Source organism: Carassius gibelio, chromosome B7, assembly GCF_023724105.1.
Source record: "Carassius gibelio isolate Cgi1373 ecotype wild population from Czech Republic chromosome B7, carGib1.2-hapl.c, whole genome shotgun sequence".
NCBI classification, from domain to species: domain Eukaryota; kingdom Metazoa; phylum Chordata; class Actinopteri; order Cypriniformes; family Cyprinidae; genus Carassius; species Carassius gibelio.
In genome coordinates this window covers 5376867-5403382 of record NC_068402.1, presented here as the reverse complement: position 1 = coordinate 5403382, position 26516 = coordinate 5376867, and the positions used below count along the sequence as shown (strand labels likewise).

Sequence of the window (26516 nt, the reverse complement as noted above, 5' to 3'; positions counted from 1 at the left end):
TGAAGTAAATGTTGAAATTAACGAAGATTAATAAAATCAAACGCTCTAAAGTAATTTCATTTTCATTATAACTAATACATCCTTATTATGAAGTGTTACCATTTTTTTATGTGCGTTGCTAAAAAGTACTATTGAGTAATTGTGATTTTTTTTTGTTACATCATATTTTCAAAAATAAAAAGACTCTAACCCAAAAATTAAAAGTAATTGTGATGCGTGCCTTTACCTTCAAGTTCACACACTCATCCTAGAAATAAAGACACTTGACAAATGAGTTTTCAATACTCTTTCTTAAATACAGTATATCTTGGAGATTTTCATGGATTTGCTTAGCTTAAAACAAATGAAAAACAAGCATAAAACATTAGGAAGACCTATGTCCTTAACATCAGTGAGGTCAAAGGAGACACTGGCATGTTTACCCCAAAAAAACCTGCAAACCTTTTAAATGACTTTTGCCACATTTCATAAATCTTATTCATTTCATAAATGTATTTTCCAATATCTGTCGATTTCTTAAGTTGGTTGAACTTCGATTTGAAAGTGCAGGATTAACAATAGTTTCAAAGCTTTGTTGTGGGACACTGACCTGTTGATATATAAGAGAAAAAACTTCAACCAAATAAAAACTGGTTTATAGCCTGTCATCTGATTTATCATCTGCAACAGCTGTCAAATGATCATAAACATTCTGTCATGTAAACTGTTAGCAAAGATTTCAGTAAAAAATATATATTTATATTGTGCAAACCGGTATCAGATCGAAATTGTCAGGCTATAAAGCATGTTCATTACTGGTAGTTAAGCAGGAGGTACCTCCTTTGCCAAAAACTGTGCAATACTGTTTAATCTATTTCAAGACTGATAGCATGTCAGAGATGAATCTTTAAAAACGCAAATATGACATACTGGTGGCAGAAGTACATGATGGCACAGTCGAAAAGAAACCACAACCCTAAATTCTGGAGTGCTATTCAAAGAAAACAAACATAAGCAGCAGAAAAAGAAAAAAAAGACAGTATGAGAAAGATAAAGTGATGTTAAAAGATGGCACATGTCAAAGAAAGATCAAAAACGTTGAGCCAAAATGACTCATCTGGTGTTAAGACTCCAAGTTCAACTAGACTGCATTTTTCCGTACTGAAGGACCGGAAATCAAACACCAAATTAGTGGTGCTTGCCCGATCAAGTAATTTTCTCCTGGAGAAGTCCAAAACAGCCTTTGGATTCAAGTCTCAACTACAAAAAAAAAAAAACTCCCTGTTTGATAAGTTTCCTCCAAAGTTCAGTTTGGATAAAGCAGGTTCTCTAGCCAGGTTTCTCAGTCCAAATCATTATCCGTTTATACTGCATCAGCCTCTCCGTTTTCAGTTGTAGTGGAATTTGAAGTGAAAGTTTCCACCCTCAAAGGGGTTAAAGCCAAAGGGCCCTTCTCTGCCTCCTCCACCCTGCTGATTCTCAGGGTCCAGGGGGTCCTCGCCGGAATCAAACTTCTGACGCATTTCTGAACAGAAAACAACACAGAAGAACGAATCAAATTGAAGACACTTAATGATTAGAATTTCAATGTTTTTGAATGAAGCCTCTTATTCTCACCAAAGCTGCATATACAGTATTTGACCAAAAATACAATGCATTTCTTTAGTTTATTGTAATACGTTTTAGAAAGTAATTTATGCCTGTGAAAGCAAAGCTGAATTTTCAGCATCATTACTCCAGTCTTCAGTGTCTCATGATCCTTCAGAAGACATTCTAATATACTGATTTGTTGCTCATTTAATAATAACGTTATCAGTTTTGAAGACTTTTTGTTGAAATCAGGATTTTATGATCAATAAAAAAAACAAAACAACACCATTTATTTAAAACAGAAATCCCTTGTAGCATTATAAAGGTCTTTCCATTAGGCCTTGATCAATTTAATGCATCTTTAATCTTAAATTAATTTATCTTTTTTTATAATCTTAATTACACCAAACTTTTGAATGGTACTCGATCATGGTTTGCAGCACAACTGGTTTCAGTGTTGATGATCATAATTTTTTTTTTTACTAGAAAATATAACACAAAATGTTATTTTAAATTCTAATCATATTTCACATTACTGTAGGTTTTACTAAATGAACACTTTAGACTTTTTTTTTTACATTTACAAACTTTTGATCAGTAGTGTTGCACATCCAGTGATAAAACAAACTTAAACAAAAATGTTACAAAAAAATTTGACTGCCGACAGACCGATAAGGACTGAAAAGCATTTGTATTCATGCTTAATTTAGTTTTTTAAGATCTTACCTGGATCTGTGAGCACTTCCTTTGCTGATGCGATGTCAATAAACTTTTTCTCTGCCTCTTTCTTGTCTGCTTCAGACTGGAAGTTATCCGGATGCCACTGCTGAGCCAGCTTTCTATACGCTTTTATGACTTCCTGTTTGTTGGCACTCCTAAAAAAAACAAGTGAAAGACACGAGCATTTCAGTCAAACAATCTACTTTCATTGTTGCTAGTGCAGGAGCCCCAGAAACTTCTGCTTTATTATAGTCACAAAACACTGCCTGCAACATTACCTGCTGACCCCCAGGATCTTGTAATAGTCTCTCTTGCGAGACTGCTTGAGGAGCTTCTGTGCTCGGTCAAGACCTTCACGAATCTCCTGGTTGTCCTTATCAAACTCCCGTGCCTCCTGATAGTCTTCCACAGCTGAAACGGAGGAAGAATCACAAGTTTATGCAAACAAAATGAAAAGGTTATGAAGTCAGTGAGAGTTGAACTACCTTTCTCATATTCCTGCAGTAAGATGTATGCCTCCGCTCGGTCCCGGAGGATGTGGATATTCTGAGGTTCTCTCTGGTGGGCTTCTGAACAAATGTCTACGGCCTGCTCGGCACTCTTCATCTGGAGGAGCCAAAAACAGACCCAGACTCTCAATGCTCTTATTCTTATTAACCTCTAACGATGTGAAAGTGAATATACCATATGCATAGTGATTTCTATGACAGCTGGATTTGAAGGGTTTCCATCCCTCATTAATAAATGACATGATAAAGGAACATACTTTGACTAAGCAGAAGCAGATCCTCTCCTTTGCTTTATTAGTGTAGAATGCCACATTGGGCTCTGTTCGCATCACAGATTCATACTTCTCGATGGCCTCCTGATACCTGTCATAAAAATACAACCAGTAGCACTGAAAAACCTGAAATAATAAACATTATGGAGGTATAAAACCATTCAAAACCAAATCCGAAATATTTTTAAAACACATTATTATTTTTATTCAGCAAGTATGCATTAAATTAATCAAATGTGACAGTGAAGACATTTTTTATTTAAAATAAATGCAGTTCTTATTAAGCTTTCTATTCATCAAATGATGAAAACGGAAACGGTTTCTGAAAAAAACAGCACAACTGGTTTCAACACTGTTAATAATAATAAATGTTTCTTGAGCAGCACATTAGAATGATTTCTGAAGGATCATGTGACACTGAAGACTGCAAGTAATGATGCTTGAAATTCAGCTTTACCATCACAAAAAAAAAAACTGTTTTGACTTAAATATTGATAAAGACTTTCAAGGGATTCCCAAACCTTTCAACGGTAGTGTATAGAATGTGACAAAATAAGCAATAAGATAAATAATTATAAAGTAATAACAGCACCTCTGTTCTGAGATCAGCTCTTCTGCAGAGTCCAGCTGCTTGCTGAGCTTCTTGACCTGTTTGTAGTGAGCGAAACACTCCTTATCATCCTGATCCAGCTTCAGACACTCACGGACCTGACTGAAAACAGAAACAAAGAGGGAAACACACAGTGAACTGGAGCGAAAAAAAGAAGCAACTCTTCTTTTCAACATTACATGAGATTGGTGTATTACTATTCCAACTACTGTACATGCACACAGTCAGTGTGTGGGACTGACAACTGTATGCACTAAACTGTATGACTCTAGAATTGTCCTTGAAGCAGCTTACAGGAGATGCTCGGCTCTGTATGATTTAATTCAAGGATCATATACTGAATGACATACTTAAGAGAGTCGTGATGATCGCCTAAACTGTAATGGAGTTGGCTGAGTTTGAGGAAGGCTGCTCGGTTGTCCGCACGGAGACGCGTAGCTGGTGTCAGGTCCATAATGGCCTTCCGTGGATCCCCGAGTCGGATGTAGCACTCGGCTCTTAGTTCTCGAGACTCTGGATCCCAAGGAGAGAGCTGGAAAACAGAGAAAAAATGACTACAGGACTGAGTTTTTTAATCACGGAGGCATGCTAAGCTTAAACTGAAACATTTGATTTGGTATTGTATTCTATTTGTAGGGCCACTCATTACAAAGTTTTATATTATAACTTTATAACATTACAATAGCTTTATTGATAAAGAATGCTTTAATTTGATCAAAAGTTATGGTAAAGTCATGTATAAAATAACATTTCTATTTTTTAATTAATGCAGTGCTTCTGAACTTTCTATTTATCAAAGAATCCTTTTTTTTATTATTATTAAATGTTTCCAAAGTTAAGCATCTGCTTTCAATATTGATTGAGAAATTTCTCAAATTCATATTTCTGAAGGATCATGTGACACTGAAGACTGGAGACATCGATGCTGAAAAATCAGCTTTGCCATCATAGAAATAAATTAAATTCTGAAATAAATTCAATTATGTATATATATATATATATATATATATATGTATATATATATATATATATATATATATATATATATATATATATATAGAAATAGAAAAGGGTTTTAAATTATAATGCTATTTCACATATTACTGTATTTTTTTTTTATTTTTTTTTTGGCCAAATAAATGCAGCTTTGGTGAACCTGTTGAAGAGACTTCTTACATAAACAATTTTTTCTTATTTGCTGTCAAATGATAAACTGCATTCCAAAAGTTTTTGTTTACATAATATATGTGTGTATACAGAGTATATTTTTTATGTTTATATACATACAAACAAATGTTTGATTCGATTCTCTGTATGCATGTACTGTACATGTGGAAATTGACAATAAAGCTGACTTGACATGCATTTATACATTTAAGAAAAATATGTTGTTTTTTTTATATTAAACATTTATATATAATATAAAACATAAGAATAAAATAACAAATGTATATGCATGTAAATATTTTCTAAATATATTCAGTATGTGTGTGTGTTTATATATACATAATCAATATACACATTACATATATTAAGTAAACAAAAACTTTTATTGTGGATGGGATTTATCATCTGCACTAATTTTTGCACATTTCAATAATAGTGTAAATTTCAGTTTCTAACACAAACAAAGCTGCTGTGTGTATTTAGAATCGCACACAAGCTCTAGAGAAGACTTTTACGCTAACTTTTGGGTCCTTTTTTACGCTTGACAGTATACATTACATAACACTTTTGTTTTAATGGAAAAGATTCTAGAATATGAAAAGAATCGTGTTTAGCGTTTCACTGAGGAAAGAAAAAAGCCAAATGGTTTTGGAAAAACAAATTGTTGGGGTGATTAATCTCTTTAATATTACTATTAACACATGTATCAATATATAAACACCACCTGTTGCTGCATGTGCATTTTGGATCTCCAGACTAACTCACCTCTATGACTTTCTCCAGCACTTGGACAGTAGTGGTGTAGTCTGCTCGGTGATGAGCTTCATGTGCCTCTTCCTGGAGTAACTCCAGCTCTTCAGCCTTGCTGAGCTGATCTTGTGCTTCCTCATGATCCGGGGAACGCTTCAGCTGCAAAGGAGAAACGTTAACAGAGCAGAAAGCAGGAAACAGAACAAAATGGAGCAAAAATGTGACCTGGTTTGAGAATGAAGTTGGCAGGTTTTAAAGGAATAAGGGAATTGTTTCACTCACTACTGCTTGGAAGTCTTCTCTAGCCTCTTGAGTATTTCCCTGTTTCAGTAGAATATTACCCCTCTGCAGTCTGGCCTGAAAACACACACAAACACACACACATCATAAACATGATATATATATATATATATACACGCTACTGCCACCTAGAACTGAGTTTGACATCACAACCACAAAAATGCACTCACCGCAAGAAAGTCTGGCTTGAGCTGTATGGCCTGGGACAGGTCAGGCAGAGCAGACTTGGACTTCCCCATAGCCAGGAACACAGCGGCCCGTTTGTAGTATGTCAGGTAGTTCTTAGAGTCCCCCTCTGTTTAACACATTCGCATCGGCTAATAAACTGCATCTGTACTTTATTTACAATCACCTACATACACTGAATGTGATTGCATTTTAATACCAACTAGCATCAACTAAAACAACAAAATCAAACCGGTGTTTAACAGTTGTCTGGTCTGTAAATTTGGCTTTTATAAGCTTTGAACAAAAATACAGTAAAAATTTGATATATATAAACATTTATTGTATGCCAAAGCTGAATTTTCAGCATAATTTCTCCAGTCTTCAATGTCAACTGTGACATGATCCTTCAGAATTAATTCTAATATGGTCATTTTAGTGCTTAAGAAATTTTTCTGATCATCAATGTGTCAAATAGTTACGCTGTTAAATATTTTTGAGAACCTGAGAATTAAAAAAAAAAAAGTTTATGTTCAAAAGAACAGCATTTGCTTCTCCTGTAACATTATAAATGTCTCTAAACATCATCATTCATAAGTATTCATTTTTGTTTAAAAATTCTTACTGACTGCAGTCTTTTGAATGGTACAGTAGGCTTCATCGTTCACGGTGTGTGTGCATACATGTCTTACCCACAGCTGAATGATAGTGAGACAGGGCCTCAGCCAGCTGTCCGGCTGCCAACAGCTTACGACCCATTTCCAGATGATGCTCAATCTCAACCGGTGTTGCTCCTAACACACCTGAAACAAAGAGACAGGTGACTTACACGTGACACCTGCTCGACTTCATAATGAGACAGCTTTGAAAACCCCCAATCTGCCGGATGGGAGTGAGTTTACATTCCTTAAATACCCAAAACAATGTTTTTACATAACTTACATACCCAAAACAACAAGTCATGATAACAAACTCCTTAAAGGGAATTCAACACGGTTTTCCACTGCATTTATGTTTCGGTTAACAATGATAGCACAAAAAGTGAAACCATGCAAACAGCACTCCACCCTCTAGTTATGGAAAACAAAACAAAAGTAAAACTAAAAGGACTAAATTCTCTACTTAACTATAGAAATGGCTTCTGTTTCTGTATTAACCAATAAAGAGCTTTAAATGCTTTATATTTACGATATATTAATAACTCCAAGGTATAGTGTAGAAGGCAATTATATATCTTTTGTTATCACAATAATCCACGCATGAATTAAAAACGAACTATCACTTCTAGTTCTCGTGAAGTACATCAAATAAATAATGATTTGTGTCCAAAAACAATTATTAAATGACACGGTAGTGCTATGTTGCTCTTCTGTTAGACCAAAACCAGATTCTAAAGTGAGAGAAATTGAGTTGTCAACCTAGACAGTGTCAGATGCCATCAAAATGCTGTTTAGATACTCATCTTACTACGTTTTAAAAGATTTTATTAGAGACTTCTTCCTTGACACTTCCTGTTGAGCACCTGTGGAGGTACCCCGCTATAATGCTTATAGTGCCAGATGATGGAATTGTGTTATTCTAAAATATAGATTATATTATTACCATATTCCTGAACCATAATTTAAAGTGATACGTGAAAGAACACCATAGTATTATCATGGTTCTTCTCCAAAAACATGGTAATACTACGGCTCTTCCCAGAGAGCTGAAGAAAATAAAACGGAAAAAATGATTTCCTTTTTAATAAATAGGTGAGCTGTGTCGTGTAAAGTGATCTCTCACCGTCCAGCTGTAGATCCAGGAGCACACAGAGCAGAGACAGCGAGGATAGGACACTGCTCAAACCTCTCCGCCGTCCCGAATCCATCATGACATTCATTTATCACTCCCCCGATATACAACCGTGTGTCTTTCCACTGGGATTCACAACGCCTAATAGGACAGAACAGGTATTTACACTCAGATCATCCTAACAGCGACATATATCCGGCACACTTGGCAAGAACGCGATGTCTCTGTTGTCCGGATTATAAATACGTCCGAGTGGAATAAAGCAATGCGAAACTCTAGTTCCGTGTGTCTCTCTGCGTGTATTGTAATTTATAGCGAGGTGTTTCTTATCCCAGTGTGACAGTGACCGTGCACAACAGCTGGTGGTCACCTACTTTTTGGTGAAGCTCCTAGGTGTACAATTCAAATCGCCCTACATTTCAGCGCGGTGACTGGCTGCTCACATCCGTGTTTGCCGACAAACGTGGTCCCGTCCCATTGGCCGAATTATTTCAGCGCACTGGACGGACACGCCCACGTCCTGCACTGGACTGACAGCTGATATGACCCATCATCATCACTTGTGAGGAAACGTGTGTTCTCTTCAGTAAAACCGTTGTTACCATGGCAAATATTCTATTCTATTCTATTCTATTCTATTCTATTCTATTCTATCCCTTATGTTCTTACAGCATTAAACCACAACTGAAAAAAAGAATATGACTTTATCAATATCCCATGTTAACCTTCCACCAAAATACCACACTGCACTTAAGTTCTAACATTAAATTTTGCAAAATACAAATAAATTAAATCCCTTTAGGAACAGTGAGGTTTTCAAACATTTACTGTGTTAAACATGGTTGTTATATGATTCCATGGTTTGTTTAATGCATTTGGATTCTGTTATACTCTGTTCTGTTATGAATATATGCTGTTTTATAGCATTATGGAATAGAATGCAGCTTTAAAGGAAAGAATAGAAATGGTAACGATGGTTTCATTATAAGTTATCATTATTACTGAAAATTAATAAATAAATAAAACAATGTGCCTTCTTCAAACTAAAATGCTTGAATAAAAGATCATTTAATAGAATAGTATTTACTGTGGTTTCTATTGCTAAAACTAATTGCTGTTGTCAATATGTATAATCAGAATAAATTAACATAGGATTTTATTAGTGAGAAGAAGAATAGAAGAATCAAATTAAATGTGATATACTGTATTGTTGTTGCAAAAACTGTGAAACTGTTGTGAACTGTTGAACAATAAAACAATGACATTTTTAAATGGCATGTTCTTATTTAATTCAAAATTATTACTTAGCACTAACATTTGAAATAAATGAATCTGGGACCCTCTATAGACAATTTAAGAAGCTTTGAACAGAATAGAATAGAATAGACCCTTTCAAGTATTTACCATGGTAACCATGGCTTCCATGCTATTACTAATATGCAAAAACAGAATAAAATACTATAGGATTTGAAATGGTAAAGTTTTTTTAAGAATACAATAAAATATGAAATGTTGTATTATTGTAATAGTGTGTTGGTTCAAACAATAAAATATCTCCAATACATAATGGCTTTTTTATATATTTTTTTAATGTTTGTTTATTGTTTGTATAAAACATCATATAAAACAGGGTCATTTGTACAAATAAATGATGAAAAAATAATTAACATGTTGTAAATCTTTTTTTTTCTTTTTTTTAAATCTTGATTTATGTAACGGCAACAAAATTCTAAACAAAACTGAAGTAATTTCAACTATTTCATTCTGTATAATGTTCTCTGAGGTGTTTTTGCACAGCAAAACCGACATGGTAACATTTTTCTTGATTAATGACTAATGACCACAAAACCACCTGTGCGTTTGGTACTTTATACATATTTACATAATTGCACTGATAAAACATCACCGGACAGAATATTAACAGTCGACTATTCATGTAATGTAATATAATGTTGTTTGGACTTGAAATTGACCAGAATTGCTTCATTCAGACATAGGCATTTCTTCCATAAGTGCTCTGTGTCTCTCTCATGGATGCAGACGCTGAGAAAACCGTTTCACGTGTGGGCTGGTAGTAACTGCAAGAGAAGATGCTGAATGTAAGAAACATGCCCCAAAACACATGCAAAAATGCATAAAATAACAAGAAAGGGCTCAATGTTTTATATGAAAGAACGAGAAGTGAGAACGCATGTGAAAGAGAAGCGTGTGAGTGAGTTTAAGAGATTGTGTGAAAGAAACTCACGCCTTCTCCTCTGTGCCCAGTTTGCAGGAGAACATGAGACAAGCTCCACCACAGATGGCAAGAACACCAGAGGCCCAGCCGATGTATAAAGCCTCTCCAATCTCATACCTATAACACACCACAAAAACAACATGTGCATAGGTTTCACTCAAACCAAATTTAGTCAAACTTTACACAAACACAGGATCATAATTAATGCACATTAGTAACATCTCGGTTACGTATGTAACCTTGGTTCCCTGAATAGGGAACGAGATGCTGCGGTGACGTCACCACGTATGGGAACACCTCTGGTGTGACGAATGTCTGAAGCCCTATACCATCCCGCCAATCCTATTGGCCAAATGGCGCATAGCACCACCCTGCGCATGCGCGCGCATGATATACCTGGGTGCAGCGCGCCATTTCGCTCAGATTTCATGACTGAAGATGAAGAGTTATCAAGGTACGGAACGGCCAGAACCGCAGCATCTCGTTCCCTATTCAGGGAACCAAGGTTACATACGTAACCGAGATGTTCCCTATCATAGGTCACTTCGATGCTGCGGTGACGTCACCACGTATGGGAACGATATACCAAAACGCCTGACGTACCTGATAACTGAGATCCGAGGAAGCAACTGCTCAAGCGGAGAGAACCCGGGAGCCAGGGGCCATCCTCACATCCAGACTGTAGGACTTGATAAAAGTGCTCGGTGAGGACCATCCTGCCGCAGCACAGATATCATCCATAGAAGAGCCACTGAGAAAAGCTTGAGAAGAAGCTACAGCTCGAGTGGAATGAGCCTTAACCCCTAAGGGCGAAGCGAGTCCGCGCGCCTCATAGGCCAAAGAAATTGCCTCCACCAGCCAATGGGACATGCGCTGTTTTGTAACTGCATGGCCCTTACTTTTATGTCCAAAGCAGACAAACAGCTGGTCAGAACCACGCCAAGGGGCTGTGCGATCCACATAAGTCTTTAAAGCTCTCACAGGGCAAAGACTTAGATCTCCTGACCCGGCCTCGGCAGGTGAAAAAGCTTCCAGAACCACTTGCTGAAAGCGAAAAGGGTTAGATGCGACCTTAGGAACATAGTTAGGCCTGGGCCGCAGCAGCACCTTCACAGAGCCTGGTGCAAATTCCATGCATGAGGGTGAAACAGAAAGAGCCTGTAAATCCCCAACTCTCTTGAGGGAGGATAAAGCCATGAAAAGAAGTGTCTTCAGTGTCAGGAATTTATCCGATACGGTCTCCAAGGGCTCAAACGGATGCCCTGATAAACCTAACAACACAATGGATAAATCCCATGAAGGAACTCGCACAGGACGGAAAGGCCTCAGCCGTCGCGCACCCTGTATGAAACGAGAAACTAATGGATGACGCCCCACAGAGGCACCGCCTATGCATTCGTGGTAAGCTGAAATGGCTGCCACGTAAACCTTTAAAGTGGCTGGTGTAACGCCATCCGAGAAACGCTCCTGGAGGAACTCCAGCACTGAAGCCACTGGGCAGTAAACTGGATCCACATTATGATTACCACACCAGGCTGTAAACAGTCTCCACTTGAAAGCATATAAGCGTCTCGTAGAAGCTGCTCTAGAACTCAATATAGTCTCAGTAGTTTCAGCAGAAAGACCGGGACATACTAACGCACTCCGCTCAGTGGCCACGCCCACAGTTTCCACAGATCTGGCCTCGGGTGCCAAATCAGCCCCTGTGCTTGTGATAATAAATCCTGTCTGATGGGAATCTCCCACGGAGAGCCCGCTAGCAGACTGATCAGATCCGCAAACCACGGCTGCGTGTGCCATCGCGGAGCCACCAGCAGCAGCTGTTCCACTCTGTCCCGCCGTATTCTGCATAATACCGCTGGGATCAAACGAATCGGAGGAAAAGCATACAGACTGGTCTTGGGCCAGCTGTGAGCTAACGCATCCACGCCCAGGGGCGATGGGGAGCGTAGGGAGAACCATAGCGGGCAATGCGTAGTCATGCTCGATGCGAATAAATCCACTTTCGCTTTGCCGAATATCCGCCATAAAAGATCCACCGTCTGGGGGTGTAATCGCCATTCTCCCTGTTCCAGAGCCTGTCTGGATAGCAGATCCGCTCCGAAATTCAATCGTCCGGGGACATGAATGGCCCGGATCGAGAGAAACTTGTCCCGAGACCACAGAAGAACACGCCTCGCCAGCCTGCACAGGGGGCGAGAGCGCAGTCCTCCTTGATGGTTCAGATAAGACACAACCGCTGTGTTGTCTGATCTGAGCAGCACATGACGGCCGATCAGCAGATCCGCGAAATACTGGAGAGCCAGAAAAACTGCCAGTAATTCCAGTCTGTTTATATGCCAGCCGCGCTGAGCCGCTGTCCACACTCCGTGGGCTGGTCGCCCTCGACACACAGCTCCCCAACCAGTCAAAGACGCGTCCGTCGTGACAGTCTCTCGGAAAGCATAAATTCCCAATCGAACTCCTGACAGGAGAAATTCGGTTGACATCCAAATTTTCAGCGACATCACACACCGCCGTGTCACCGAAATCGTGCGATGCGGGAGACAACGGGGTGAAATATTCCGCCTTTTCGTCCACCACTGAAGGGGCGCATATGAAGCAATCCCAGACGAATCACGGGGGATGCTGCTGCCATTAGACCCAAGTGCCTGAGGCACAATCTCACCGTCACCGTGCGACCTGCTTTGAAGTGCCGCACGCATGACGCAATCGACTGAGCGCGCGGGAGAGAAAGCTTCGCTGTCATCGCGCGAGAGTCCAGATCTATTCCAAGAAAAGTTATCCGTTGAGAGGGAGTTAAAACACTCTTCTTGAAATTTGTTCGTAAGCCCAGGCTGTTTAAATGATTCAGCACAAGATCTCGGTGAGAGTGTGCTTGAGTCCGCGATTGCGCTAGCACCAGCCAATCGTCCAAATAATTCAACACACGAACGCCCTGGAGCCGCAACGGGGCCAGAGCTGCGTCCATGCATTTTGAGAACGTACGGGGCGCTAAAGCCAAGCCAAAGGGAAGAACGCGGTACTGATACGCTTTGCCCTCTAAAGCGAATCTGAGGAACTTCCTGTGTCTCTTGACGATCTGAATATGGAAATACGCATCCTTCAGATCGATCGTAATAAACCAATCGCTTGGTCGGATCTGAGACAGAATAGATTTCACCGTCAACATCTTGAATTTGCTCGGTCTGAGTGCAAGATTCAGACGGCGTAAATCCAGAATGGGTCGTAACCCGCCGTCTTTTTTCGGTACCACGAAATAACGGCTGTAAAAACCTGTCTCCATCTGAGAGGGGTGTACTTCTTCTATAGCCCCTTTGCTCAGCAGAGCTGACATTTCTTGTCGCAGCACCGCCATTTCCGTAGACTTCACCGTAGTGGGAAGAATCCCGCGGAAAGGAGGCGGGCCTTTCCGAAACTGAATGGTGTATCCGTGACAAACCGTGCGTAACACCCATTGAGGAATGCCGGGCAAGCGTTCCCACGCGGCCTGAAACAATATTAACGGTTTCAAAACTTCCGCTCCCAGCAACGCCGTCATACGCGTTAAAACGACCGGACACGAAAAACCCGTGGTGTTCGTGCACCGGGGAAGCGTATGCGCCGGAGTCGTTGCGTTCCGTTGAGTATAATCCTGAAACGTGTCCACGGCAGGAATTAGGCCAACAGATGGAACATCGGGCTCTGCCGCTAGCGAAAAAGCGGCGGCTGTGCGAGCCGTCATAAACGGGCCGTTTGTGTAGGGTCCTTGAGTCGTCCCTCGAACTCCGAAAGCAGGATTGCGCAGAGTGTCTGAGGGAGCGTCTGTCATTACAGCTCGATCCAATGTTGCTCGAGGCGCTGTTAGCGGCGAGACAATCAATGTTTGAGCATGGGGACTGCAATGAGAGTGTGGGATGCGCGAAAGCGGTCCGACAGCGCTCTCTAGCGGAGGGCACAGTCCCTGGCAAGCAGCAAAAAGATCAGGAGCTGCTATTCGGCACCCGAGAACGAGAGGCTTTAGCCGTCGAGGTCAGGTTCAATCGCTTACGTTGACGCTGGTGCGCCGGAGGAAAAACCCTAGGGCCCCAGTCCTTACGAGGAGGCGCCATGGGTGTAGGTTCCTCTCGAGAGGCTGCTCGCTGGCGGTGAGAGGAGGTTGAGCGAGAACGCGCGGGCGCTTGCCGGCGTTCGACCTCCCTGGGTCTGCGGGGAATCAGCTGGCGGAAAGCGGCTGATTGCTGTTTCGCTGCCCTGAACTTCTCCACTACTGACGTGACAGCCTCACCGAACAATCCATCCCTGGAGACAGGGGCATCCATAAGGAAAGATTTATCCTTCTCCTTAATATCGGTGAGATTAAGCCAGAGGTGGCGCTCAACCGAAATCAAACCGGCCATAGTACGGCCCACTGCACGAGCGGTATGTTTGGTAGCGCGTAGCGCCAAATCCGTAGCTCTACGCAGTTCTTTAACTGCCTCCGGTGTGATGCCCTCACCTTCATCCAATTCCTTCAATAACTCCGCCTGGTAGGCCTGAAGGACCGCCATAGAGTGGAGTGACGCAGCCGCCTGACCAGCCGCCATGTAGGATTTACCCACCAAACTAGACGTGACTCGACACGCCTTCGAAGGAAGAAGGGGGCGAGACTTCCAAGCCGCGGCCGAACTAGGCGCAAGGTGTTCGGCGAGAGTCTCTTCCACCGGGGGCATCATAGTATAGCCATGGTTCGCCATATCAGAAACGGTGGCGAAATCCGCGGCCGCGGCGTTAGTAATCCGCGCCGAAAATGGCTGTTTCCAGGACCTCGAAACCTCCTGGTGGAGGTCCGGGAAAAAAGGCAAAGGCCTCCGGGGCTGTGTAGGTGTCCGACTGGTTAGAAAACGGTCGTCCAGCTTGGAAGAAGGTTTGGCCTCGGCCTTGTCAACCTCCCAGTCTAGCCCCAATTTACCCACCGCACGAGAAACCACATCCAACAGCTCACTGTAGGAGGGGGAAACACGCCTCTCCTGTCCGCTAGGAGGAAGAGGGCTAGTGTCAGTCGCGAAGTCCTCAGACCCCGAGGCCGCGGTGGATAAAACATCGTCGTCATAGCGTCCACAACCGAAGGAGATGGCGGTGCATGCCTCCGGTGTGGGAAGTAAATCCTCATTAGAGAAGACGACGGGCTCAGTATAAGTTTTATTCTGCAGCAGGGTAGGGGAGAGCGAGCGATGTGGAGAATATTCCAGCGCTGCGCTGTCCACAAAATCCATGTCGCACGTGTCACCCCAGGCCCTCGCCTCGTGCGGTGCCTCGGCAGTCGCAGAGGTGACCTGACGGGGGTTAGACTCGAGGGCGACATTAGAGAAAACTTCCACCCTGGAGCGCAGTACTCTGAGCCGCAGGCCATCACAATGGGGACAGGAAGAAAGGCCGCTAAGCGCCGCCTGTGCGTGATGTAAACCAAGACATACTACGCACCTGTCATGAGTGTCCCCCGCCGTGATGTACCTGGTACATGGCTCCTTACATTTTCGAAAGCTCATCGCGTCCGCGAAGAGGAGTTAACACTGCTCGAAGAGATCGCTGGAGAACGCGAGACGATAGGGCACAGATGATTCGCTATTCCTGAAGGAATGAAATCTGAGCGAAATGGCGCGCTGCACCCAGGTATATCATGCGCGTGCATGCGCAGGGTGGTGCTATGCGCCATTTGGCCAATAGGATTGGCGGGATGGTATAGGGCTTCAGACATTCGTCACACCAGAGGTGTTCCCATACGTGGTGACGTCACCGCAGCATCGAAGTGACCTATGATAGGGAACCTAATGGTAAATATTTGTAACATTTAAAGCTGCGGTAGGGAACTTTTGACGCTCTAGCGGCTAATAAACAGAACTGCTTGCGTCTTGCGGAAGAACATCGTAGCCGGATCTACTTCTCTCTGTTTATGTCTATGAAGAATCACAAAGGTACTGGGTTACTCCGCCGCAGTATCCCTGAAGCAATCTAAAATAGTCCGAATATAAACACTTAATATAGGTGCACCCTAGTGATTCAGGACAAGCTAAAAACACGGTTTGGAAAATGGATTCATGGTGTACTCGCTTATTATATACATTTTTTTACATTTTGAACACAAAAAAAGTTACGGACCGCAGCTCTGATTGGTTGTTTCTTAACGGGAGCTATGTATTTTCTGCAAATGGCAATAGGACACTGGGAGGAGCCAGAGGAGCTTGATTTTTTCACAGATTATCTGTCTCATATTCTACTGTCAGGACATAATGACAGGTTTAACAAATATGTAAAAAATATATTTTTACAAAAGTTACCTTCTGCAGCTTTAAGACAGCTTTAGTACTCTTTCCTGAGAGTGTCCAAATACATGTAGGCCTATAGTAAAGTTTAATTTAGTTTACTCTGATACTTCAGACTGTGTGTGAATTGAAACAGCAGGTGGCAGCCTTTCCCTTTACATTTCCAGAAGAGCTCTTACTTTTGGCCAGGGTAAAGCGGGTTGAAGAACTCTTGAGTGATGTTGGCCGCGTACCAGGACACTGAAATCATCGTGCACAAACCTTTGGATGGGATTAAAAACATAAAGTTTTACAGATGCAATAGCAATAAAGCTTTCGGAATGCGCATCTGATAAGAACTCTTTTAAGCATAACTTAAAAAGCACATGCACCAATAAGAGATCTCAGTTCAGGTTTGAGTTTAATTAGTAATGTGTCTTACCCTGCAGCAGGAAAAATGCGCCTCCGGTTCCTGCGATTCTGCCTTTCAGTGTGTAGTTGTCCCCGGCGGCCTTCGAGCACTGCATGCCGATGAGGGTGGCCACCAAGCCGAAGGTGCCCGCCATCACTGCCGCGATCATAAGAGCGCGCGACGCCTGGATATAACCTGGAGAAACAGAAAGATCTGCTATTATATTACAATATTAACAAACCTACTCAAAGATCTGAATACAGTATTGATATAAAATATTTAGGATTATATATAAATAAATAAAAAACCTCTAACACTAGCTTGCTCTATACTTTTTTATGTTCTGTTTTCTTTGTATTTATTATTTAAAAGCCCTTGCTACGTTTACTGCGTCTAAGCTAACTGGGACTTGTTATAGCACTTGTGTATCATTGCTATTTTGTTGTTTTTAATTGCTTCCATTGTCCTTATTTCGCTTTGAATAAAAGTGTTAAATGCAAATGTAATTATAAATAAACAGCACAAAGTCAAATAGATATAAAAAATAATGATTTAGCTATAAAAGAGAAACACATAAATAGTAAATAGCAGTAAACAAACAAATGAACAAATATTAAATATTGAAAGGATAAATAAAAGAAAGAAGGAAGGAAGGAAAGTCAAATGAATTTAAAAGTAGTGTATAAAATAATTAGGCCTACTGGACGGAAAATGATGAATGTACAGACATCGCAACATAGCTATATTTTTAAATAAAGAAATACATTTATAAGACAAATAGCTTAAATCAGTCTGACAGAGAAAATAAATAAATAGTTAATAGCAGTAAACAAATAAATTACTGAAAGAAAGAAATAAAAAAAAATATTTATTTAAATTATTCCAAAACACCTGGAATAAGTTGTGAGGGGAAAAATAATGGTAACCACATTTCAACCTAAATGAAATGTATCTATAGTGGTGGCTGATATCACATTGCTACAAGTGTGATAATGAAATAATTAGTAAGATTAATTGTGGTGATTGTGTCCTACCAGACAGGGCCAGCAGAGAGGGGAACTCGCGACAGTTGTGCACCCCCGTCGAGTCCGTGGCGCAGGACATCCACAGATTCTCGTAGAGGGTCGAGGTGGTGATCACTGTCCCGTCCAGTGTGGATACTTTCCAGTAACGGTTCGGGATTGTGACGCCAACCATTATCCAACTCACAAAACCGAGAATTAAAGCAACGACTTCGACAACCGGATCCATTACTGCTTTATACAAGTCATCCACAATCGACTTTAGTATTTCTTGAGCTTCCCTGCTTTATGTAGCCTTTATGTTTGTTTTTTTTTTTTTTTTTTTTTTTATGTGTTCTGCGTTGGCTGAGAAATATCCAGGGTTTATTAATTTCTCGAGCTGCTCTGTGAGCTGAGCCGGTTTTTCCACGGAGATCGACATATAAAAGCGATGGGTCATTTATAGGATCTGTTTGCCCTCCCTTCTCGTGTGCATGATTTTACACCTCGAAACTCAACAGGTGGTTATCACTAAAGTCCAATGGTCGTTCCCTGACCTTCACTGGCAATGCATCCTTATGTTCCATAGACTCAAACACATTGCACACTGTAAAGTGTGATTTGCTGACTGCACCCAAACAGATTGCCACAGAAAATGCAAAAAAAAAAAAAAAAAAAATTCTCTCCAAATTAAAAATATTTGTTGTCTATATCTTAAATAACTATCCATGGTCAAAACTTTGGGGTTGGTAAGTGTTTATTCCTGTGATGGCGAAGCTTATTTTCCAGCAGGCATTACTCCAGTCTCCTGAAATCTGGTGCTCAAGAAACATTTAATATCATCATTGTTGAAAACATTTTTGTGCACTGCTTTTACATGTTACAAAGTGGAACATGTCAGTTAAACAAGCTGTGAGTAAACCAAATGTCTGAAACCCTTTCGAACATTACTCTGGCCTATTAATAACAGATTTTAATAGTCTACTAAGAAGTTCAGCTAAATGGAATTGTCTTCAGAGGACACTATCAAAAGAGGGAAAAGGGGAACTATGTGCAGTGATTAAATGAACAACTGAAGAAGCTGTTGACAGTGTTTATCTACTGCCTTTATCTGTTTCTCAGTATCTGTCACACTATGTCACACATTCTCATATATTCATCAGGTGGCCTCTAGATCACGTTCACAATCACCAAATGAAACCTCACTTCAGGAATTATGGTTAAATTTGCACACCCCCACATCTCTGCATCATGAGGTGCGAAGATTGCATAACATCGCCCAAATGTTCACGCAAAGAAAGAAGGCATAACTACTATTCTCGCTGTTGCGGCCACCATGTTGTGGAGATGCTGTGTGTTTCGCAGTGAAAGCGAAACTACTTTGTTTGGTCTTCCAAAAGAGGACACAACTAGAAATCAGTGGTTAAGTTGTATTTACAACACTGTTCCAGAACAGTTCAACCCAAATATTCAGATGTGTGCAGTGCATTTTACGAAGGAGAAGGACTGTTTCCTGTGTGAATATCCCTCAACTGTGTCTGTTTCTATAAAGTGGGGCAGTTCTAACTTTGCAAGGACAGTCTGGTGTTTCTGACTCACAGTCTGTAAGTACGTTCACATATGTAAAGGATTTCCACTGATGATTCAAAGGTGAGTTTTGAGCAGTGTAGAGCAGTGCTTGTGGTTTGTCATTTCTCCGATCACAAATGCAGACATGGTTTTATGTTTACGTGGCACAATATGCAATGCATAAAAGAAGTCATTATAATCAGTAATTATGTCTCCAATGGATGCAACAAATGCCTAATTTGTAATGGGTTTTGTTGGTTTTGTCTCATCACTCTGGGACATACGGCACCACAGTATGGTGATACACACACACACACACACACACACACACACACACACACACACACACACACACATTATATATATATATATATATATATATATATATATATATATATATATATATATATATATATATATATATATCATGTGCATTAAGTTGAACACAATGTTTATTTTATTTTTTTAACCAGGATTAGATCGCCATGTATCATGTCACAATGAGTTTATCTTCACTTTGAAATATATATATATATATATATATATATATATATATATATATATCATTTTTTATATATTTCAAAAGAACATTCGTTGAACAAAACAGAGATAAGAAACATTGTCAGCACTAAGATACTTACGTGACATAGTTATATATGCCTACTTCACAATTTTAAGGAGATACATCTTACTACCCAATGAAGCATTTACAAATAGATTCTACATATCTTTATACAAATTATATATTAAACAATTTATTACAAAAAGATTACTATAACTGCAAACATTATTTTAAAGCAAGTATTGCATTATATTCATGTCTCACACTTGGCAAATATCTCAGTGTCAACATTAACAAGAAATCAGATTTATACACATGATGATAACACAGAAAGGCCTACAAAGATCAAATTCGACAAGTTTAAATAAAACGTCACATGATGTGATTCTTCCATTAATGTTTAATGGCTTAACGAAAAATTAGCCATCTGTGAAGAAAAGATGTTTTTACTGATAAAAATGTAATTGTTAATCGATTCCCAGCAAAAGGAAGTAAGTCTGTTGCAATACATGGCTTTGTAAATTATGATAAAAGAAAGGATCAAATACAGTAAAATTATGTGGAAAAATGCCACTGTCATAAGGAAACACTTGGTATGTGGTCTTTCTATCTATCTATCTATCTATCTATCTATCTATCTATCTATCTATCTATCTATCTATCTATCTATCTATCTATCTATCTATCTATCTATCTATCTATCTATCTATCTATCTGTCTGTCTATAATCTATCTATCTATAAATACATACATAAATATCATGCAATAAAATACATCATCATTTACAATTATATTTTATTGCTTTTTTATAATGTGTCAATGTAACAAATATATATGTTGATGAAATGAATGTTTAACTCTTTCACATGTAACGTGAGCAATGAGAAAATAAAAGTGAATCGCTTGCGTGTGATAAGCAGATGATTGCTCTCGGTTTTAAAGGTCAGGTTTATGACTAGCTTGCTTGACTATTGCTATAAGTCATCTTTGATGGTCTTTAACAAACACAATCGTTTTCCCACATGCTTATGCATCTCCTAAAACCGATGATGACACTTTCAAAGATCTGACATTTATGGGGACCATAAGAAGCGCTCATAAAATAGCTCTGTTAAGAAACAGACTTTTTGCACTTCCTGCTCTAACACACAGCAAACTCGGCAGGGTTAATTCAGATCTCACTCTCAGAAGAAAAAAGCTGTCACTGGGGCAGTACCTTTTCAAAACTTACACATTTGTACCTGAAGGGTCCATATTGGTAACTTAAAGGTAGATATTAGTACCTAAAGTGTGCATATTAGTACATAAATGAACAAAACCATACCTTTTGAAAAGGTACCGCCCCATTGACAGCTTTGTTTTTCTGAGAGTAGGATCCTTGCCAAGTCTGCTGTGTTTAAATGACATTGCGTAATTTAATTGTCACAGTGTCAACAAATTCTAACACATTAGACTAACTGGAGAAAAATGTTTGTCGTCTCTGCAGGAAGGCAGATTTACAGGAGCAGGATAAGTCATGAGTATAACGTGGTAGTGGACAGGACAAATATAATAGATGTTTGTAAAGAAGAATAAACTGTGAGGAGATTTTCTTGACTGTTGTACACATATAGAGTGTTGTGTAATTGCTTTAAGCAAATTGTTAATGTGTGAACAAGGAAAGCAAGAAAATTATGATTCTGAGAATTGAACCCAGGCTTTATTTTATGGTCTCTTTAAAATCAAGAGGTGAGCCAAATCAAAAACTATTATTAAATATTTATATAGTTTGACTGATACTAAAATGCCCCTACACTTGCACTGTTGATGGGCTACTTGGATTTTCTGTAATAAATAAATGCATCAATAAAATATTTATTCTATTCTATATTTACTTATTTAATATTTATTTATGGGATGAAACGCACGCTCAAGAAAAAAAGTAGTGAGGAAGTATCCTAAGGTTCAATAGCTGAAAGGTACAACCTTGTTCCTTATGAATTCCTAAATGCAAATATGAGTACCTTAAAGTACATATTAGCATCTAAAGTGTACACAATAGAGACTTTTAAAAGAATACCGCCCCAGTGACAGTTTTGCACATTTTCTTTTCTGAGTCCAAGTCGGAGCTTGACTTGAGTCTTTGTTTTTGTCTCCCTTTTGTTTTATGGCTAATTACAATAAGTCTCATGAGCAAAGTTTGGAAACATCCAATAGAACATAGCACCAGCAAAGTCACAGACAGGCAAATAGAAGAAAGACTAGCCTGTGCATCAGACTTCATTTCATCATTTGCTTTACCGGTTAATAAGTAACCTCAATATTGCGTTATAAAATGATGTTAGTTATGACAACCTGTTAATTGTCACCCCGTCCCGTATACGGGACGCCTACGTTGACTAAACTATATTACAATCAAATCTAATCTAATCTTGACAAACTATATATCGTTGGAAAGGTCTAAGACTCCCAAATATATATTTGACCAATATGTTTTGTTAAAAATTATGTAGGAAAAGTAATAGATTAATTTATGACAAGAGTGCACCCTGAGAAATCTACATTACAAAAGGAGCTTTGACCTTTGTTTAAAAAAAAGACTTCCTCGTTGCCTTTTTCTCTATCACATTTTAGAAATCATCAGAAGTTATATATCACTTGAAAACATAAAATCTCAAAATTCATCCTTTAAAACCAATTTTAAAATCAAACATTGCATTACCATGTAAATGGTACATCAATATCATGTTACAAAATGTTTTCAGTCATGAATTATAAAAATTTAGGTTTGTATCATGCACATTCATGTCTATCTTCAAAAACGTGAGTGAAAGTTAACAGGTTAAAGCCAGCATTGTAAAGCTGAGATGTCTTAAGATATGCATAAGTCCCTTAGTTTAATAATGTGCGAAATGTACCCAACATTAAATTGAATGCCTTTATCAGCTATTATCTTAAATAAACATGTTTTACAATTAATTTGTTACTTTCAAGGCCTGATAGTTGTTGACTTAAATCAATGTTGGAGATACTCCCACATCTGAGAGAGTTTAAGCTAATGATGCACGGAGGACATTGACATTAAGTAACTATTTAACCAAAAGATTCAGTCTGCATTCATTATTAAAGTAATCTGTTTTTCTCACTTTGATTCACAGATATGTTGAAGACAAAATATCTGGGAATAAAAGAATTTTAAGACTTGCACGATGCATATCCAACTAAAAAAAAAATCCCTTCATTAACCTTTTTCAGGCTTAAAATACCTTGTTTTGTTGAATTTATTGACTTGACTCCAGTTACTTGTTCATCTTAACAATGTGTGGAAAACAAAGAAAACACGTTGTGCTTTTTCTTTGCAGATGTTTCAGTATATTATTACAATAAGTCACACAGGAAACACTCAAGGAAGGGAAGATGAAACACTTGACAGTACATGTTAACCAGTGTGTAATAAACACGGTGCTGACAATGATGACTTGTAAGAAAATGCATTACAAGGACGGTCATGCATGACACTTTCAAATCAAATGTGCAACGCATGTAAAAACACCTTACAAGTTCAGTAAGCACACAATTTAATTTATTAACAGATGTGAGGTTTTAATGTAGTTTATCAAAAGTGTTCCATATTGATCATCTATAGTGTAAGTACATTGATATATTTAATTAAAAAAGAGAAAACCCCAAAAAAGTGCATACAATACATCTTATTCTGTACTGCAAATCCTTGGCAAACCTCTGTAGTTGAAGTTTCAAAGCAAAGGCATAACATTTTTAACTTTATTTCAACCCCACATCTCTTTACATACCAGAAAGAGCTGGAGAATCATAAAGCAAAAGAAATGTGGTCAAATATGATAGCTCATTATGAAAATCTTGGCAGCAAAATATATAATAAAAAGGCACAGGCCTCCTTATGGTTTTAGGTGATTATAAGAAATGATTAAGTCTGGAGGGGAACGGAACCACAGTACACTCATCAGGATCTCCATATTAGGACTTTGCACCTTTGGCCACGGCCAAACCAATAAGACCAGCCAATCCGGCCACACCTAAACCAATACCGCCGACGATAGCCATGCCGACTAACCCATCTGAAAAAGAACAAGTACAAAAAATTATTTCTTTGTTGAGATGAATCCACTATTGCTTATGCTGTTATCACATTGAGATTTGTTTACATGCACATTAAATTCAGCTTAAGGCCTTTTATACACATACAGATTGGAATATTTCTATAAACGTGGTTGTTGCAGGTTTGACAATATATAACCAAGTCTATAATTTAATAAAGACTCCTCCACTTCTCGCCTTTAGAAACGCCTGACAACACTGTCATAAAATGGTAATAATCAGGCAATCGCCAAAAGGCACATGCTGTCACGTGCTGGTAACTCAGCAAACGAAGAGATAGTGAATGCAAGTTTGCAGCGAGGACTGGTAGGAGAAAGCTGTGATGTTACAGCTTACAAATGAAGAATGGCAAAGCAACTTAAGAATCCTGAAACGCTCATTCCACAAAATCTGCAGTCATGAAGAATCTGATGAAACCTGTTGTAATGCATGTTTCGCGGCACATGCAAATATATTTCCTTGCAGTGGTTTTCCTGAATAAGTTACATGCAACACATTTCTGATTTATTCCTGGTGTGGGAATTTGAATTTGCGGAATCCAAAAATGTAGAAGAACAGCAATTGATTGAGGCATTTACATGACTGAATACCAATCACTAAACTGTGATTAATATCAGAATACTAATATGCATGTAAATGCAGTCATCCTATCAAACCTTCTCATTCTAATTAGATCTTGAGCAATTATTCTTTGTGTCAATTTAAAGGTGGAATTCATTCGTTTGATGGCAAGGCTGAATATTCAGCAGACATTACTTTAGTCTTCAGTGCCACATGATCTTCAGAAATCATTCTAATATGCAGATTTGTTGCTCCAGAAACATTTCAGATTATTATCAATGCTGAAAACAGTTGTGCTACTTACTATTTTTCTGAAAACAACAATACTTTTTTAAAGATTTTATGAATATAAAGTTCAAAACAAAATAACTTAAAAATAGAAATGTATTTTAACAATGTAAAAGTAAATGTTAATTGTCACTTTTGAATAAATAAATGAGTCCTTGCTAAATCACACAGACCTCAAACTTTTAAAGGGTAGTATGTCACAAAATCCTAATAAAAAAGACCATTTAATGTCTTTTTTCCCTGGTTTAAGTCCTGTTGTACCTTACCTTTTCTTAGCGCATTGTTGATAAGTTTCTCCAGTTCCAGGGCCTGTTTATTTTCCGGTTCATTCTTCAGAAGTGTACGAATGTACTTCAGTGCTCTCTCGTACTCCTGAAAGTATGATGGTAAGGCGGTAAAGAGAGAGAGATTTAATAGAAACCAATTAAAAACAATCTAAGTATCTCTAAGACCAGTTTATACTATATTTTTGATCAAACAAATGCAACATAAGAGAATTCTTTCAGAAACATTTAAAATATGTTACTAAAACGTTAGAAAGGTAATGTATTGAACCATTTACACTTGTTTATATGGTGACGTGACAATAAAATTATTTAACTCCAATGTTCCAGGGCTTCCAGCAACAAAGTTGAGAAACATTCTTTTAACTAGATGCCACACATGGCTTCATGAAATAAATAATGATTATTAACAGTGACAAAATCATCAAATATCAAAATAAGTAAAAAGGTAAACGCACCTTAAGTCTGTAGTTTGCAACAGCAAGATAGAAGAGGAAATCTCTCTGATCATCTTTCTTGCTTTTATGAACCAGTTCTGTTGAAATAAAACAGAATCACTTTCAGAGTTTCTAAACCAAGAACAGGCCAAATAACAGCTGAAGCTCAAGAAGGACGTAACTGACCAAAAACTAAGAGACGTGCTGAAGAACTGACCTTCTAATAAATGAATGCCTTTTACGATGTCATTTGTGTGCTTGCTTCTGATCAAACACCAGGCGTATTCAAAGGTCGTGTCTTTGGAAACGGGTCCTTTCACAAGCTCATCGTTGTACTTCTTCTCAAACCTCTGAAAGACAACAATTAATGTCCACGGATTGATGAGAATCAGATTGAATCAGTAGATGGCTGATGTCAGGATCACGTGCTCCCTCTGACGATAACCACAGACTAACTTTTACAACAGGAACAAAGCAGACAAACGTCTGATTCCGTAAAAAATAGGTAAGACAATAGGATAACAACAATACGTGGTATTTTATCCAATAAGCAAAGGCGTATAATAGCAACTGTACTCTGTATAAGTCTATGAGTTACAACAATACGTCATCATCAGTGTTTTGTTGTTTTGATTAAGTAACGTAACTTACAGTAGAAATGTCTCCGCCGACAACCCCGATATCAGTCATTTCACTACATACCTCAATACGACATCGATGTCATTTTGGATTTACAGTCATGAAAGTAAAAGGATAATATGTTTTACCTTTAAATCTTCTGGTGCCACAAGATCTGACAGAATCGCCTCCATGTTCGAGAAAAAACCACACAAGCGCGTTCACGAAACTGTCAAAGTAAAAGCCCGTGATTATGACGTACTCAGTTTCATAAATAAATAAATAACAGAATTGCCCACTGATTAACGCTGTTAATTAA

At 38.9% G+C, this 26516-nt stretch overlaps 3 protein-coding genes across 3 annotated transcripts; all 3 read right to left on the bottom strand.

Moving 5' to 3' along the window:
• Positions 1–271: 271 nt before the first annotated feature.
• LOC127962464 (dnaJ homolog subfamily C member 3) lies at positions 272–8358 on the bottom strand. Its single transcript, XM_052562032.1, has 13 exons — positions 8228–8358; positions 7845–7994; positions 6755–6865; positions 6068–6192; positions 5880–5954; positions 5613–5756; positions 4031–4212; positions 3663–3782; positions 3056–3161; positions 2775–2895; positions 2568–2700; positions 2296–2444; positions 272–1504 (listed from the first exon to the last, which is right to left on the bottom strand). The coding sequence occupies exons 2-13, from the start codon at positions 7939–7941 to the stop codon at positions 1368–1370; spliced, it is 1500 nt and encodes a 499-aa protein (XP_052417992.1). The 5' UTR covers positions 7942–7994; positions 8228–8358; the 3' UTR covers positions 272–1367.
• A 1066-nt stretch (positions 8359–9424) lies between these two features.
• LOC127962683 (claudin-15-like) lies at positions 9425–18200 on the bottom strand. Its single transcript, XM_052562328.1, has 5 exons — positions 17796–18200; positions 16792–16956; positions 16550–16631; positions 10099–10206; positions 9425–9931 (listed from the first exon to the last, which is right to left on the bottom strand). Exons 1-5 carry the CDS (start codon positions 18010–18012, stop codon positions 9841–9843), a joined length of 663 nt encoding a protein of 220 aa, XP_052418288.1. The 5' UTR covers positions 18013–18200; the 3' UTR covers positions 9425–9840.
• Positions 18201–23221: 5021 nt separating this feature from the next.
• On the bottom strand, positions 23222–26432 carry LOC127961427 (mitochondrial fission 1 protein). The gene is made up of 5 exons (XM_052560511.1): positions 26347–26432; positions 25797–25929; positions 25601–25677; positions 25125–25230; positions 23222–23969 (listed from the first exon to the last, which is right to left on the bottom strand). Exons 1-5 carry the CDS (start codon positions 26389–26391, stop codon positions 23869–23871), a joined length of 462 nt encoding a protein of 153 aa, XP_052416471.1. The 5' UTR covers positions 26392–26432; the 3' UTR covers positions 23222–23868.
• Positions 26433–26516: the final 84 nt, after the last annotated feature.